The 16,179-nt window shown below is 48.6% G+C and overlaps 3 protein-coding genes across 3 annotated transcripts; all 3 read left to right on the top strand.

The window, feature by feature from the left end:
- Nucleotides 1–1,375: 1,375 nt before the first annotated feature.
- On the top strand, nt 1,376–2,767 carry VTN77DRAFT_6677 (uncharacterized protein; the record flags this gene model as incomplete). Its single annotated transcript, XM_069422981.1, has 4 exons — nt 1,376–1,877; nt 1,941–2,096; nt 2,152–2,527; nt 2,587–2,767. The coding sequence occupies 4 exons, from the start codon at nt 1,376–1,378 to the stop codon at nt 2,765–2,767; spliced, it is 1,215 nt and encodes a 404-aa protein (XP_069275966.1).
- A 1,314-nt stretch (nt 2,768–4,081) lies between these two features.
- Nucleotides 4,082–6,862, top strand: VTN77DRAFT_6676 (uncharacterized protein; the record flags this gene model as incomplete). The annotated part of the gene is made up of 5 exons (XM_069422980.1): nt 4,082–4,222; nt 4,377–4,474; nt 4,544–4,763; nt 4,815–5,672; nt 5,732–6,862. The coding sequence occupies 5 exons, from the start codon at nt 4,082–4,084 to the stop codon at nt 6,860–6,862; spliced, it is 2,448 nt and encodes an 815-aa protein (XP_069275965.1).
- A 4,557-nt stretch (nt 6,863–11,419) lies between these two features.
- VTN77DRAFT_6675 (uncharacterized protein) lies at nt 11,420–11,777 on the top strand (the record flags this gene model as incomplete). The annotated part of the gene is made up of 3 exons (XM_069422979.1): nt 11,420–11,499; nt 11,571–11,681; nt 11,753–11,777. 3 exons carry the CDS (start codon nt 11,420–11,422, stop codon nt 11,775–11,777), a joined length of 216 nt encoding a protein of 71 aa, XP_069275964.1.
- Nucleotides 11,778–16,179: the final 4,402 nt, after the last annotated feature.

Below are 16,179 nucleotides of genomic sequence, written 5' to 3'. Positions count from 1 at the left end.
CGGAAGAAAAAGGGGGGGGGGGGGGAAAGGAACCAATGGGACGAAGGGGAAAAAAAAATAGAAACTAATTTCTTATCACTAGAACGCATGAGGAGAGAAATAGCCAAAAAAGAAAGAAAAAAAGAGCGACTTCTTCATAGCTCTTTTAGAGAAAGAAAAAAGGCGNGTCCCGACGAGGGTCGAACTCGCGACCTTGGCGTTATTAGCACCACGCTCTAACCGACTGAGCTACGGGACCTGATTGGTTGAAGAGCTGGTGGGGAACTATGTTTCTTGTTCCGGGGATCCGAAGTATGCTGTGATGCAACCTGTGACTTGCCAGATCCCGACTCGGCGTTTCTTCGAAGAGGACAAGTCCTGACTAGATACATACATACTGAGCTGTAGGGATGATTGCAGGTTCTGTCAGATCGAAGTATTAGGATCGGATAGCTCGGCCCATATAACCAGTCTGCTTTGTGTGGCTTGTCATGGCAAAGATAGTGACTGCTCCTGCAGGCAGAGGTATAGCTTTGGCTATAGAGACAGATGCTTTTTTGTACAACTTCTATCCCATCACTTGAAACTGCGTCCCTTTTTTTTTTCTCTGCGGTGACTGCTTGTTCAATATAGCAGGTTGGCATCGTGCATCTCTACTGATACCTATTGTTCTGCTGTATCAGTCAGCTACTAATAGTGCCCGAATTCCCTGCTAAGCCTGCCAAGAAAATATGTTGATAGACGGGTCGAACGAAACGAAAGGTTGCAGGAACCTTTTGTCTCCTTGCTTTCGTACAACGTAGAACAATAACCCCGCATGGAAAATCAATAGATACTCAACAAGTACTCATAAAAGAGGGTTGTCTTCTGAGCTGCAAGGTAACCAGATAGACATATAAACTAAGCTTCTGCAGCATGCTGCATCCTGGATACCACAAATTTGATTGTTCGACTGCACTCATCCCTACAAAGAGACAAGATCAATGCCATTGCTTCAACTTCCAAGTTCCGCCCTCAGTAATCGCAACGACTAAGGACTCGACTCGAGTCATTCACTATTACTAGAGGGGGTGCCAGTGGGAGGCTAGGGCGGTGGACCTCTAACGGACCGCCGGCTGGGCGCACGCCCCGCCTCAAGTAGCCGTCGATTACACATCCCGAAACTCATTTTCCTTGTTCCTCGACTCCTCTCATCCACCTTCGATCGACATTCGCTTCCCAGTCGGCCTTCAACAGGATCCAAACCTCATGTTTTTACCCCTCACTCTTCACTACTGACGGTGTACTATAGAGCAGAGTGCGCTTTCGATCTTTTGCCACCTTTTGAGTCGCTCAGGATACCTTCAACCCCCCCGACTACGCTTCGATTGATCGTTCCTCTGCTTGATACCTCGCCATGCTCCAGACTCAAACTCAGCACGTCTTCTCTCACCAGCACCAGTATCCGCAGGCTGAGCCCACCTGGCTGCACCAGCAGCAACAGCAGCATCACCAGGCGCAGCACCACCAGCAGCAGCATCAAACCCAGCATCACCAGCAGCACTCCTCCCTCGCGGCTCAGCAGCATGCCCAGGCTCAGGCTGCCGCTGCTGCCGCCGCCGTAGCGCAGCAGCAGCACTACAACCGTATGGCGATGGGCGGCGCCGGTGCAGCAGCAGCGGCCGGTGTTGGAAATCCAGGACAGACTTCCGCCGCCGCCAGTGCAGGGATGACTGCGGAGGCAGGCGCTCTGACAGCCGCGGCTGGCTTGGACGGCGGAATCAGCGAAGAGAACCGGAGGGTTTTCATCTGGGTTGCCGAGTTGCTCGATCCGAATAGACGGGAGCAGGCGCTCATGGAGCTCAGCAAGAAAAGAGAGCAGGTGCCTGAGCTTGCTCTGGTCATCTGGCACTCATTTGGTACGTTGCTCATCTTCGAGACAAAACGACGACGAAAAAATTTCAACTGACTTTTCATCTCAGGTGTCATGACTGCTCTGCTTCAGGAAATCATCTCCGTCTACCCTCTGTTGAACCCTTCCCAGTTGACCGCTGCCGCCTCGAACCGGGTTTGCAATGCCCTGGCTTTGCTGCAGTGTGTCGCTTCTCACAATGACACACGCACTCTGTTTCTGAACGGTACGTAATGATCTCACTACTAAGTTTAGTTTATGCGGTGCTGATCTGGAAACAGCCCATATTCCTCTCTTTCTCTATCCGTTTCTCAACACGACTTCCAAGTCCCGCCCCTTCGAATACCTCCGCCTCACCTCTCTGGGCGTGATTGGTGCGCTTGTCAAAAACGACTCGTCGGATGTGATCAACTTCCTTCTCACCACCGAGATCATCCCTCTCTGTCTTCGCATCATGGAGACTGGCTCGGAACTCAGCAAGACGGTGGCAATCTTCATTGTGCAGAAGATTCTGTTGGACGACATCGGTCTCGCGTACATTTGCGCTACTTACGAACGATTCTATGCGGTGGGAACAGTCCTGAGCAACATGGTGACTCAACTCGTCGAGCAGCAGACGGTGAGGCTGCTCAAGCATGTTGTCCGTTGCTTCCTTCGGTAAGTTAGAATTGCTTGTTCCCTTCACATGCTGCTTCCGACTAACAACCTGTCTACAGACTGAGCGACAACAGCCGTGCTCGTGAGGCTCTCCGCCAGTGTCTCCCTGAGCCTCTGCGCGATGCGACCTTCTCGTCGGTGTTGCGTGATGATGCGGCCACCAAGAGATGCTTGGCCCAGCTCTTGATCAATCTCTCCGACAACGTGGTCGATGGAAACCCTAGTGGTGCTACTATGTAAAAAGGCAACTAATTTGTTTCATCTGTTGGGCGATTTATCACGACATGCATGGGACGGTTCACGGCGAAATGGGTTATAAGGCGTCAAAGATCGATTCGCATGAAAACTGATTTCAACTGATTTCTGTTCTTCTGGGGAGAGACGTTGCAGTACAGGGCCCGATGGAGCATTTCTTCATTCTGAGGTCAATATCGAGGTCATTGGGGCTTCTCATCTGTGGGCGATGTGTTCGATCTGTGGTTTTCTTTTATCATCATCTTTCTGGGACATCCTTTTTTCCGTCGTTATTCGGTATGGGTTGTTGGCTGGTGGTGGGGATCTGGACGGTCTGGCATTCTTTCTATATTTGATTGGCTTCTCATTTTCCCTGCATTTGTCTGAATATTTTTTATCTTCCGAATATTATTTTCCCCAATGACCCTGCCTGTCAGATAGAGATCGTCACTGAACGAGATACCAGGATCTATGCATTTGTTTTATTTTTACCCGGTCATGTACTCATGTACTTGTTTCTCCCCTTTCAGTCTGTATTATTTCCCCTCACGTCATCCTCTCGTTTCATTTGGATCAGAGAAATGGGATATCAATGGGCGCAATTTCTGATCTCGGTTCGTTTTTTTTTTGCGGATTACTACTACCGGTGTACTCTATCTGTGCTTCTTGCCCTTGAACTCGAAGCTGTAATCAGGAAAATTGCAGGCTCATGGACACAGGCATCTCTCGAATCGGGCTTCTTTTCTGCTAACAAACTATCCTCAATCCTGTCTTGGAGACTCGTCGGTGGAAGAGATCTGAATGTATGTAATGTCTTCTAGTAAATAGTCTTCACAATGTTCGAGGCAAACAGATACGCCAGCATAAATTCATAGGAACGACGATTTCACGATCGTCGAGTCACCTTACATAAGCATTCCATTTCGGGTGTGGTTCGAATTCTCGCTAATATAACCAGATCAGGACTAGCGCATCCTTCACGCGGGCTCCGACTCTCGCCGTGACGGACTGCCGGTGGCGCGCTGATCTCATCCATTCCGTCCGACGCTGGTTTGCTGACTGAACCCGCTACACGTCTTCCCGCTCCTCCCCTTGTGCAGAGCCGCAAGGATCTCGTCGCGCCCGGATTTTGCCGCCCGCGTCGACGGGTCGTCTTGGGCAGTTTGATAAACAGGTATTTACATTATTTTATCGTACTCACTCCACGCATCTCACAGAGGAAAAGACTGTGAGGAGCCACCTTTCCCTGCGCCAGTGGCGCCTGCGGCCTCACGGTTTCGTTCCGCCGTCATGGTATCGCGAAAGCGTGCTGCCTCCGAAATGGAGGCCGCGCCCGATCAGCAATCAAAAGAACCGAGCTTGCTCCAGCGGCTCCGCAATTGCTGGGAATTCGCCTGTCTCATGCAGTTCATTTTCACGTTTGGAAAGGTTTTCAAGATCGATGAGGACTTTGGTATCGAGGTATGTTTCATGATGCTATCTCTGCCGCGGGGGATGCGGAGAAGACGTGTTATCGGATATTTCCATACACTCTCCGATATCTGTCATTGTCCCCTCCACGGCGTTTGCAATTATTCCATACCTACGATAGTATCTGACGTGTTCTCAATCGCAGGATTTGGAGATGGATTGCCTCAAGCCTGGCGGGTCGGACAAGCTCCTTGAGATCGGATTGTCGCTCCTCAAGTTCGTTTCGTCGCATCGCGGTTTGACGTATGTATTCCGTGTCGCTGTCATGGTCAACGTTGGGATAGACTAACGGAAAGCGTATTGCATGAACAGGACCGAAAATTTCGACGAATATACACGGCGTCAGTACAATGCGAAGGCACCTCATCTTCCTAACCCATTCGGATACGACGAGGAACCTAAGAAGTTCAAAGATTTTGACATCTTTCTGAAGCTTCGAGTGCTACACCAGCTGTCGGTGTGGACGTTTTGGAATCCGGATCGGATCAGGGAGAAGATGCCCGAGCAGCGGGAAATTGATCAGACGCAATGGGTGCGTGGCTCTTAGAGGTCGCTTGAATACCTTCGCTGACTGTATCTACAGCGCATCGAGGAACTTGGATACGATCGCGAGGATCGTCTTTACTACGTCTTGGATGACAACAGACTCTATCGCCGCACCGATCCCCCCATTCCCCCACCCCCTCCTCCGAAGCCAAAGGCGAATACCAAGAAGGCGAGGGCCGCCGCGAGAGCTGCCAAACGAAGAAAGCTCGCTGAAGAGGCCGAAGCGGCCGAAGCCAAGGAGGAAGAAGCCGAGGAAAAAAGCGTCGCACCTGAACAAGATTCTCACGAAGACACGTCCGGAGGGATCAAGTGGGAATGCATAGCTGTTACTCTTGCTGAATACCAACAATTTATTGATACTATCCGCAACACGAAAGACCCCAACGAGAAGATTTTAAGAGATCGGCTCATTCATGAGGTCTTGCCAGTTATTGAAAAGATCGAAGAAGCTCAGCAGCGGAAGAGGCAAAAGCAAGAGAAGGAGCTTTTGAACATGCAGCTTCTCGCTACAGCGAAACGGTCTAGCCGCATTGCCGACCGACTAGAGAGAGAACGACGTGAGAGAGAGGAAGCGGAGGCAGCTCGCAGACGTGAGGCAGAGCTGGCCGCCGCTCGCAAGGAGCAAGAAAGACAGAGGAAGCTGGAGGAAGAACGACGGCGTCGCATCATGACACGCGAGCAACGGATCAAGGAACGGGAGGAGAAGCGTCTGCGCCATGAAGCCGAGATGGCCCGGTTGGAGGAGGAACGGAAGAAACTTGAAGCAGGCGAGAGCAGATTGTCGGAGAGACATCTGAAAGCGGAAATGGAGAGACAGAAAAAGAGTTTGGAGGAGCTTCAAGAAGAGCAATGGATCTTTGACTGTTCCGGTTGTGGCGTTCATGGAAAGAACCTGGTATGCAGTTTTTCTTTCTTCTCTTTCGTTTTCTACTGACTCTTGCTGACGTTCAACAGGATGACGGCTCTCATAGTGTCGCTTGCGAGAGATGCAACGTCTGGCAGCACAGCAAGTGTTTGGGTATTCCCCAAGACGAGGCAGAAAGGGACGATTTTCACTTTATTTGTGCGGACTGTCAACGACGGGAGGAAGAAGCAAAACGTCCAAAGATTCCTCCGTTGAAGTTCCGCATAGGTTCGTTGGCGTCGGCGTCGACACCGGCAACGAATGCTACAGCCAAGGAGGAAGATCAGAGTCAGTTGAACGCTGATGCTGGCGTCGAGGCAGCGAAGCCGGAGGCTGGTCCGAGTCAGTTGCCTGTAGAGGCTCGACAACCTGATCAACAGCCTGATCAACCTGATTCTTCTCATCCGAATGGCGTCCACGCCGTGAATCCTCCCCCGTCCCCTCAGCGTCGTGATCAGCCAGTGAATGGCAGCTCAAACCCGTCATCTGGCGCCTTCGCGGCTCCCCCTTCGCCGTCCAAGTCCGTCGTTAATCAATATCCTCTCCAGCGACCGTCGTCTTCTCATTCCACGCACAGCCAGGCTGTACCATCGCCCATTCAGAACCGTCCGTCTATGTCTCCGACGCAAGGAAACCGGGATGTCGGTCCCTTGGCTGGATTTCCTCCATCGGCGCTGTCCAATGGCTCAGTCCCGTCGACTCCATTTGGACAACAAACTCCACGACCTCAGAATCCTGCCCTCCCTCCCCTTTCGTCCAGTTTTGATCGACCTGCCGCCTCAGGTGTCAATGACTCGTTTTCTCATACTCCGCCGCCTCAGGGATCTCAGGGCATGTCACTGTCTGGGTTGAGTCCGACCAAAAACTCTCCCCGGCCGATGACTTCGGGAAGCGTGGGAAGTGCAACCGTCCTGCCTCCTATCCAGAAATTAGAACCCAGTCCCAAGCTCATGGGGAGGAGCTCGCCGGATGCGCCTATTCCTCCGCCGGTCAAAACGATGACACCGGAGCAGGAGGAACGAAGGCAGAGGGAGAATGAGATGGCAGCCAACGGGCAGTATCCGTCGCTGTCTCGCCCTTCACTTTCCTCGTTGACATCTTGGAACTTACCTCCAGCAACGCAGCAGCAACAATCGCAGTCTACACAGGGTGATGGACAGCACAGCATCAATGGTCATTGACGTGTCATCAAGCATGAAGCACACACGTGATCTTTTCTGGATGCATGATACAACACACAACCTGCCAATCTAGACGTCTAGTCGTGCTCTCGCAGTTCAGACATTTCCGATTCGTGCTCTTGGTCTTTCCAATGCAACTCTTTACCCTTTTTTTTTTGCTTTTGTTTTCCACGGTACGGTACAATCCACACAATCACGGCGGGAGTTTTATGAATGGACCAGGTATTCGATCCAGCACTTTTTTTTTCCGTTTCTTTTCAAGTCCTATGATATAAACTCTTCAATTCAATTCACCAATAGATGATTAATGCATTACATACATGGAAGACGTCTCGAGACGGATTGGATGGATTTTGGAATGGATTGATTATCTTATCTGGCAGAATTGAAATTGGATTTGCTTAATTAAACAGTGGCCGTTGTTGTGTTAGGTTAGTATAACCTAACTGGACTGCACGATACTGCCGTTTCCTCTTCTTCCTCTTGCTCTTCTTCTACTTCCTCTTCTTTTTACCCTTTTTACCTTTTTCAGGTAATGTATGTACTTGATCTTGATCAATTGATTGATGCATGAACCGCGAAGCACTTGACGTGCATGAATTTTTCTATTCCATTCTGTATTTTTTTTTCACCCAGGAGTTTTTTTTTAGGAGTTGAGTTGGTTTTATGGGTTTTTTTATCTTCTGGGGTAGAGTTAGAATTTCATTCCGAGGCAAATGAAACAAAACGAGGTGTATTTATTTATGTATTTCTTTTTCTTCTTATCCTGTTGATCTCAGCCGTGAACCAAGCAAATACCCAAGACAAAAAAAGGAAGGGGATGGAAGGGAAGCTTGATCGGCCGTGTTGGTTTTTTCAGGCTTAAAATCAGCCCTGTTTTCTCATCTTCTTGATCTTTTCTTGATCTTTTTTCTAATCATCACTGTTTCTTTATTTATGTCATACTAGGAGTGAGTTCTAGTCTAGTCAAAATTCTACTGATTTATCATTTCTGTCGACAGTATCATATCATACCTAGGTTACTTTACGTAGGCAGGTAGTTCGTAGAATATATGTATATATATAAAATAAAAAACAGAGTAGAAATACTATTCGGGAGGGGAGACATATCAATCTCATATAATCATAAGGTATTAAATTAAACTATCTATCTGCCATGGGCGAGCGAGTTTCTGCTTTCTACTTGCTTTTCGTTTCAATGAATGGATTAATGAACACTACCTACCATTTCATCAGTCCGCGACGAGAGCAAACCATTATTAATTAATTGCCGTAACTAATGATAGTAATTACGCGATATCGTTTATACAAATGTGCACCGTTACCAACATCGATATTTGATTCCACTGCTTCTCCCTGAAAACGACGAAATAGGTAAGGAAACGAACAACTGAATTGAGCCCCCAGAGCGGGACAGTAGTGGCAGCACAAGCAGCAGCAGCAGGAAGAAGGTTCTTAACCTCGGACCAGTGTCGAGTATCAAAGTTCAAGGCTCAAGGATCGAGGAGCAGGGCGAGGTCTGATCGGACTAACCCGCGCAGTCTTTTTTTCTTCCTTCCTCGTTAGTCATCTATGAGGGATAAAATGAAATGAAATAAATATATATAATTCGTCTGGTAGCAGTGCAGTACAGTGCAATTCGCTTTAGAAATAGATTTTCGCTTTTGATCTTCTTGATCGTTTTGTCTTCCTAGGGAAATAAAAGAAAATAAAATAGAATAAGAAATAGAATAAGAAATAAAATATTCAGGACTAACTACATAACTGTAACGCACTACTGTACATACATGTATATGAATATTGACATCAGCAAGCAACACAGGCAAGTTTTCATTCATACAGCAAAGCAAAGCAAACAGTCAAATTCTCTATAAATAATCAGTAATAATAATAATAATAACTAGGAAAGATACAATAAAACTTAGGAAAGCTCTCTCATAGCTCTAGTAGACAGGCTTCTCATATACTTAAAAATATCATATTGGCTAATTTCTATGGATTTCCACATACAGTACATAAAGAACATCTTTCTGAATAATATCTCAGAAGAAGGTGAAGCTCTTTTTTCCTGTCATGATGATGATGCCTTAGGATGTGGGCAAATCTGCCTGGCATTGATAATGATTAATTGATGTGCTCTATTCTTCTTTGCTATGCTGGACTTGGTTTTGCCGTAGCTAGATACCTTCCACCTACTTATCCACAACGGCAATCCCCTATTCTATATTCATTTATTCACCCATTCATTCTGCGCTGGGGCTATACAGGATACTGCAGCAATCATTCCACTCATTTTTTTTGTTGTAGATTTATACCGTAGAGTACAGTCTACCGACAGTTATATTGCACAGTGACCGAATAATATTTCAATCGGGGAAATATGTAGAAACGAAGGTTTCTATCTATCTATCTATCTATCTACTATCTACAATCTCATCTCAAAAACAAAAAAAAACACCGAGTTCTCAAGTCGATTTTTTTTTGATAATGACCTTGTTTTGGCAGGTAAGCAAGAAAGCGGGCGGCAACAAACTCTGTCTGTCTGTCTGTCTGTCGCTAGTAGTACTGGATATACAGCACATGCAGAAAAGCCATCCTTATTTACCCACCTAAGTAGGTTAGGTTAGATAGGTTAGGTAGGTATGCATGTACTGTACATACATAGCTCGTGCGTACCCCACTTCGCTTAGAATTTAATTTTATTATATACGGAGTAGATCCTACTGACTAGGTAACTGCCTAACTTTCTCAACAAGGCAACTCGCTCACTCGCTCGTTCACTCGCCTGCCCCTTCGTCCATTCATCTCATCTCATCCTGAATCATCTATCTATCTATCGCCTCGGGTACTACATACTAAGTAAGTAAGTAGGCTAGGCTAGGCCCAACCTTCCCTCCTTGTTTTCCTTCGTTTTTCTTCCGTGCTTCTTCTTCTTCTCCGCATGGGATGATCATCAACTATCTACACCCATTTTAACTATTTATCGGAACAATATACCCGAGCAGTTAGGTTATGTACAAATCTCAATCGACCAATCAATATCTACGTAAAAATGATTACGGTATAATTTGATAAGCGAGATACATCCATCCATACATACATGCAGATATCCTAGTAGAACCCTACTGCCCCTACCCTGTCTCTCTAGTCAGTCAGTCAATCCGTTCTACATGGGTGAACCCTACCCACCCTACCCTACCGTACCCTGCTGTATGGAGGACCCTACATTAGGGACCTACTTACCTTACTTAGGGCCCTAGGGTGACTCCTACATACTTCGTATGCTTCTAGGGTCCTAGGCAATTCAAATTGAATATTGACCGTAGCTGATGCAAGGTAGATCATCTTTCCATCCATGCCTTGCCTTGCCTTGCCTTAGTTACCTGCCTACCTACATAAGTTAAGCTAATTACTGTAACTAAGCTAAACTTCCCTGCCTGGACCTGCATTCCTACATACGAAGTATGCACGGAGTACATTACAGTAGAATGATTACCTAGTTAGGGTCCTAGATAGGTAGATTATCTATCCATCTGTCTGGATTGATGGCCAAAAAAAAATATGGATATGGATTATGGACAGGTCTATTTAAGTGCAGGGTCTCCCCGACGCAAATCCGAGACTAATACTGTTGTAACTAGGACGGACTACTACTAGGTAGTGTTTATAGTTCGACAGGCTGCTACTACTACGAACAAGTATGTACTCCGTACAGTACATACAGTACATACCTACAAGAGTACGGAGTTCTCCGTAGCCAGTATTTCCAAACACTAGGGAGGGAGTACTCTGTAAGGTAGGTAGGTAGATATCCTCTGGACTAAGTATTACTGTCAAACGGTCATCTCACATTCTGATGATGATCTGCGTTCACTCTTATCGACCTACTCTAGTTAGTTAAGTAGGTAGTTACCTACATACCTACCTAGGTAGTAGTTAGACTAACTAATCTCATACATACATACGCGTGTCACAACGACTCGACGACGACGACCTATCACATCCATCATCCCTCTCCTCTCCTCATTACTTTCACCAAGTTCGTCCGTCCTGTCTGTAATGTGCCACAGGACAGCGCATGCCAGTGTGAGTCGTGAGTCCCACTCGTGGTGTCATGCCATGCTGTCATACTGTCATGCTGTTCTGGTCTGCTCGCATTCCTATTCCAGCTATTTACCTACCTAGTATGTATGTACGGAGTACTTCCGTACTGTACCTACCTACCGACCTACATAAGGTAGGGAGGGGGGCTGCGACTAGCTGCGCGCCACAGAAGCCACCGTATAACGACCTAAGCATGTCACATGTCAGCGTAAAGTTTGTTGAAACGGGAAAAAAGATCGAAGAAGAAAAGTCCAAGAAAAATACTTCGAAGGAAAAAAAAAAACTCAGCCTCGAGTATATCAACTGAACGAATCCTACAAGATAATTCCTGGTTGTCGCTGCTACCGTCCCAAGTCGGCGGTCGGAAGGTCGCATACCGACGTGTATCCTCTGGTCCTCTGATTGGGGAATGAGTCGAGTCTATTGTGTTCGCTTCCTGGCAGATCAATCCGCATGCAACCCAAACCTAAGCGAGAGGCCGGGGAAACCAAGGGTCTGGGTGAGGTGTGGGGGGAAGGGGAATGGTTGGGCATGTGCGTGTCTTAATACGTTGTGTTATAACCCTATTCCCGACAATATCCGTCTCTTCAGGTCAAGACTCCAGGGCCCCATGCCACTGGCACAGCCTCAGCCTTGTTCGAATGCAGCCGGCCCAGGCGGGGATCCGGCTCTGCATTTCCGGTGCAGCGGGCTATGAACGAGTCAACGAAACTGAGTAGGCTAGGTTATTGAGATTTCATCCTTTTCAGGGCCTGGACATGGTCATACTCCCATGTCCCTTTCCAGGAACTTGACGGTTAGCCAGCCATGAATTTTGATTCTCCACTAATCAGAGGCAAAAGAGCCGGAACTTATCCAAAAATAGCATGGCCATGGCCGCCATGCTGGCTGTAAAATGCTGGAACTGACATTTCCGTCCCCACCCCTGGCATGACAACTTCCCTTCTGAGACATGACAGCCGCATGCCATGACTGTCATCCCCACGCGGACGGGGCGATCACGGATCAGCGGATGGTCTGGATTGTCTCCGTAGAGGTCCCCGGGAGTCCAACTGTCCAAGTCGGTTGGACGGTTGGACCGGTACTTCAGACGCCTGTCCCATCTTTAACCTTATCTAGATACTCACCGGTACGACATTTCTAGACGCGCGCAGAGAATAATCATCGGACGAACGGCAAGCAATGATGGCCATCTGCCGATTTGCCAGAGTCCCTCACCCATTTCTCTTCGAAAGCCAGTTGGACGCGATGAAAAGCTTCAACTATCAGATTCGACTATCTAGGGACGATTTCCAGTCCGTTGTAGATCGGCTCAGAGTGGCAGACACAAGCCGTAATTTAATAGCTCGGTAAACACCCAGTTGACTCGTGCCAGAATGATTTGTCGATTTTAACCCTTGATGATCCAAAAGTAGGAAGGAAAAAAAAAGGGAAAAGGCTGACAAGAGAATGGAAATGGATAGAGAAACTATCCATCGTTTGCATGCTCGCCGTCTATCTTTTCCAATTGACCTGCAGGGAGGTGGCCCAGGTGGGAGACCTTCGCCCACGACAAGCGGCCATTCCGAGAGGTCAGCGCTAAAATGCTCCCTTTTCCGGGTGGGAGTGCCGAATCACTGTTATGACTCGTGCTGTCTACGGAGCAGGGATCTCCAATCTCCACCACTGAATATACGGATTAATACTCAGTCCATCCTATCGAGCCATCTCGACAGTCCAAAATACCGGACTTCGGAATGTCATCCGGTGACCAGGGACTCTGAGGAACTCGACTGCACCAAGCCCACCGGCCAAGGTGGCGCGGCTGCGCGGCGCGACATGAACGTCGATCATTTTTCAGATCTATTGTTCCTCATGATCTCGTGGAGTGGATGAAAGCGGAGGCTCTGGGTGCCACTGGGAGTGCGTGCGTATCTATGATTAAATTAGGATCGTCCGAGGCCAACGGCTGTCCGAGGCCAACGGCTGGACAGACCAGAATAAAAGACCTTTCTAGCAGACTTCGATCGACCGCTAGGCCGCTGACGAAAGGATGCTTAAGTTTCCGGGGCTCCAAACACAAAGAGGCCTTGCTTCATTCTCCAGCTAGAGAATTAATCTCTACCGCATCGCTGCACGGAATCATGGTGCAGAGGAGCGTTCCTGAGCCTAATCCGTAACGGGCTGGCAAATTAAAGTGCCAGTATCTTATAATAGCAGCGTTCGAGGATAACCTTCAAAAGCTCTTTTTGGTCATGCTGCCTCATGTTGTCCTGATCCACGCAGCGGGAACCCTCATTCATATAAGGATTATGTAGTAACGCCCTCTCCGCGCATGCAAACGGAATGGGTCCATCCTCTGGGCAAGCCGTCTGATCATGTGGGGCATCAACTCCTTGAGGGTGTCTCATTGCGTCTATTTTCCAGTAGAATTGTCGGTATCTAATGTCACTGTCAAGCCAAGCTAAAGGTTCAGCCAACATCTGGGAGGAAAATTCAGCCGTAACCACACGGATTCGTTCTAAGTTGCCGACTTAACGCTAATGACACCAACTTGATTAGACCTTTTCGAATTGCCCACGAATCCTGTGCACTCGCCTGGCGCCCGCACGAATAAGCTCTGGATCCGTGGGTATGGCTCCCCTTGAGAAGATCATGTTGGAGAGAGTCGAACAACAAGTAGCATGCCGATGGAGGCATGGTCTTATACCCGCAGCGATACTGTCGTACAGAACGGGAATGTCCATAACTATCCCCAAATCACGGACCAGATCGTGGAAAGGAGAGGAGTTACTGATGGCGCCAACGAGTAAGGCCTGTGCATGGTTCCTTACATGGTTGTGTTATGGCGCTGCATCCGGCGAGACACGGCACAGGTAAACCAGCTAGACCCCAGGATAGCCATATCCTGATCCCTAGTTCGAAATCGCTGCTGGAATCTAGATCTTGTCGTCGCCTCGGAAGTCTATCCTCGATTATCAACTCGAGATTTCTTCAGGCCGGGTGCAGGGATCGTATGTTCTTTGTACGGACGCATCATGAAACCAGAGTGTGGACATCATCAGTGAGATGGTAGCCGCGTCTGCGGCGGCGCATGTGGCACTACAAGGGTCTAGCCTGTAATTCGCTGTTAGAGGAGTGTACCCTAAATAGCATGGTCTGAAGGCGCTGCGCAACACGGGATGGCAAGCCTCGAGCGCTGTGTATGGGGTTTCAACTCAAAATTCAGATCCTTAAATGCGAGTCAGCCAAAAATAGTTCTTGGCATCGCATCTCAAGGGTTTTCCTAGTCCGGTTCGCTGACACCAGTCACCTCTGGGTTCCAACCTGCCGTTATCCCGGACAACTGGTATCCGCGCGTCCTGCAGAGAGCCGCGCAGTCCGCTTGACGTTCCCAGCAGGATGTAGAAATGTAGAACACTTATGTAGATGCATTTCTTGCGCAACTCAAATGAGTCGGTGAAATTGTCTCCAGAGAGTAACTACCAGATGAATGTCGAGAGAGAATTGTATAGACGCTGGTTCGGCCTTGTCGGCGGCCCCGGGGACGGAATTGTAAGCGGAGATGGCCGACAACACCAGAGCATTCCATGGAAACTACAACCCAGCGTTTGCGATCATTAGCGTTTCTATAGTCATTCACTATTGCCAATACCGAGCAATCCCTCACCTGCTGGATGATTACCTACCTAGGTACCTAGGTAGCTAAGGGTGTCGTTAACCCACATTAGGTATAGGGTTTCCCGGGGAAGTTCCCTCCCTTCCCAGAATGTTGGGAAGATCTGCAAACCGCTGCAACTGATCCGCACTGGCCCGTTGACCGTCTGAGCATGGAAGTTGGCTGGATTGGCGTAGACGTATGGCTCAGATTTTGCCATTGGCAAGCAAGGCCGGCACTGGCAAATGCTCTGCAAAGGGCCCCCGGACGGCAGTAGGGCAAAAGCAACTTTGAAGGAACCTTGGGTGGGAGCCATCTAAGTCAGGGCTCTGTGCGTAGGGAGCGAATGATAGGTAGTTCGATAAGCGTAGTTGGCTGGTCCTAAATGATGTCCAGATCCGGCCATCGTCTTGCTGGACGACGTTGTTATATCTAAGACCATGTGCCGCGAAGGGCATCACATCCATCTTGAAACAGAGACAGTTGTCTCGATGCTTAAGATAGCAATTCTGCGGACAAAGAGGTCTCCATATTAAGCTGAAAGGCGGTGCCGTGAGCCTGGTTTTGTATGCCAATTCACGGAATCTCCAACAAAGACACTCACGAAACATCGTTCCGCCAGCACCTGTACTTTGTCGCCAGAGACCGGATTGCTGGCACCTCCGCTGCAAGTTCCTCTCTGCAAGCAGTTTCAGCCTCCTCGCCATAGGCTGGCTTGCTTCCCGCCTCCAAAACGGGTGTCTGCAACATCCACAAGCGGTGCGGTATCCCCTCCATCCACCCCAGGGCGACCACTCGCTGATTTTGTTTCCCCTGCCCAGTTCACTCCCTTACCTCAATACAAATACAGACTCATTGCTTCAAGGGGGCAGAGGCTAGGGATCTTTTTTGGAACTCTCCTAGCGATCTGGCGAGGAATCATTGCAACCATCAGATTCCCTGGACAGTCGATCCACGTATCTATAGCCGCCCTGATCGTCTTGAAAACGGTTGCCAGTTCCGGCCACCCAGAATCTTCACATTCGACTACTCTCGCCAGAACTGAGGTTCAAGAAGACCGTCAGTATCATTTCCCAGGACGACAGCAAGAGTTGGCGAGGAAGACATCCGAAGGAGTTTCGTGGAGTCGCGTCAATCCACAGCAGAAATAGCGCGAGCTGAGGCATAACACACCGAGAAGAATTCCAGTGCAACTTGACAACAGACCCAAAATAGGTCAAGCGTCGTCATCGTAGCTTGGGCTCCTCATTCCTCCAACCTCGAAAACAGAGAGAATTCCATCTGCTCATTCAGACACATCACTGACTCTTTTCTCAACCACCTTCGAACCCTCCCAAAGCCCGTCAGGTTCGTGACGTCTGAAAAGATGCTTAACGGGCCTCCATCAACCCCTCCCCAATCCACAGATGGGGAGATTCGTCCGGAACATTACTTGAGGCCCCCAGGCATTCTCCAGCAAGATCACATCCATGAGGGCTCAGCAAATCCAGCTGTTCAGACCGAGATGACTGTTCACAACAACCATAACAGCGAAAAATCTTTGGTGAGCTGCCCAGTTTTTCGTATCTGTCACAAA

Source organism: Rasamsonia byssochlamydoides (genome assembly GCF_041956645.1).
Source record: "Rasamsonia byssochlamydoides strain NRRL 3658 unplaced genomic scaffold VTN77scaffold_51, whole genome shotgun sequence".
NCBI classification, from domain to species: domain Eukaryota; kingdom Fungi; phylum Ascomycota; class Eurotiomycetes; order Eurotiales; family Trichocomaceae; genus Rasamsonia; species Rasamsonia byssochlamydoides.
Note: the sequence above shows the minus strand (reverse complement) of the source record. Positions and strands in the feature narration are given on the sequence as shown.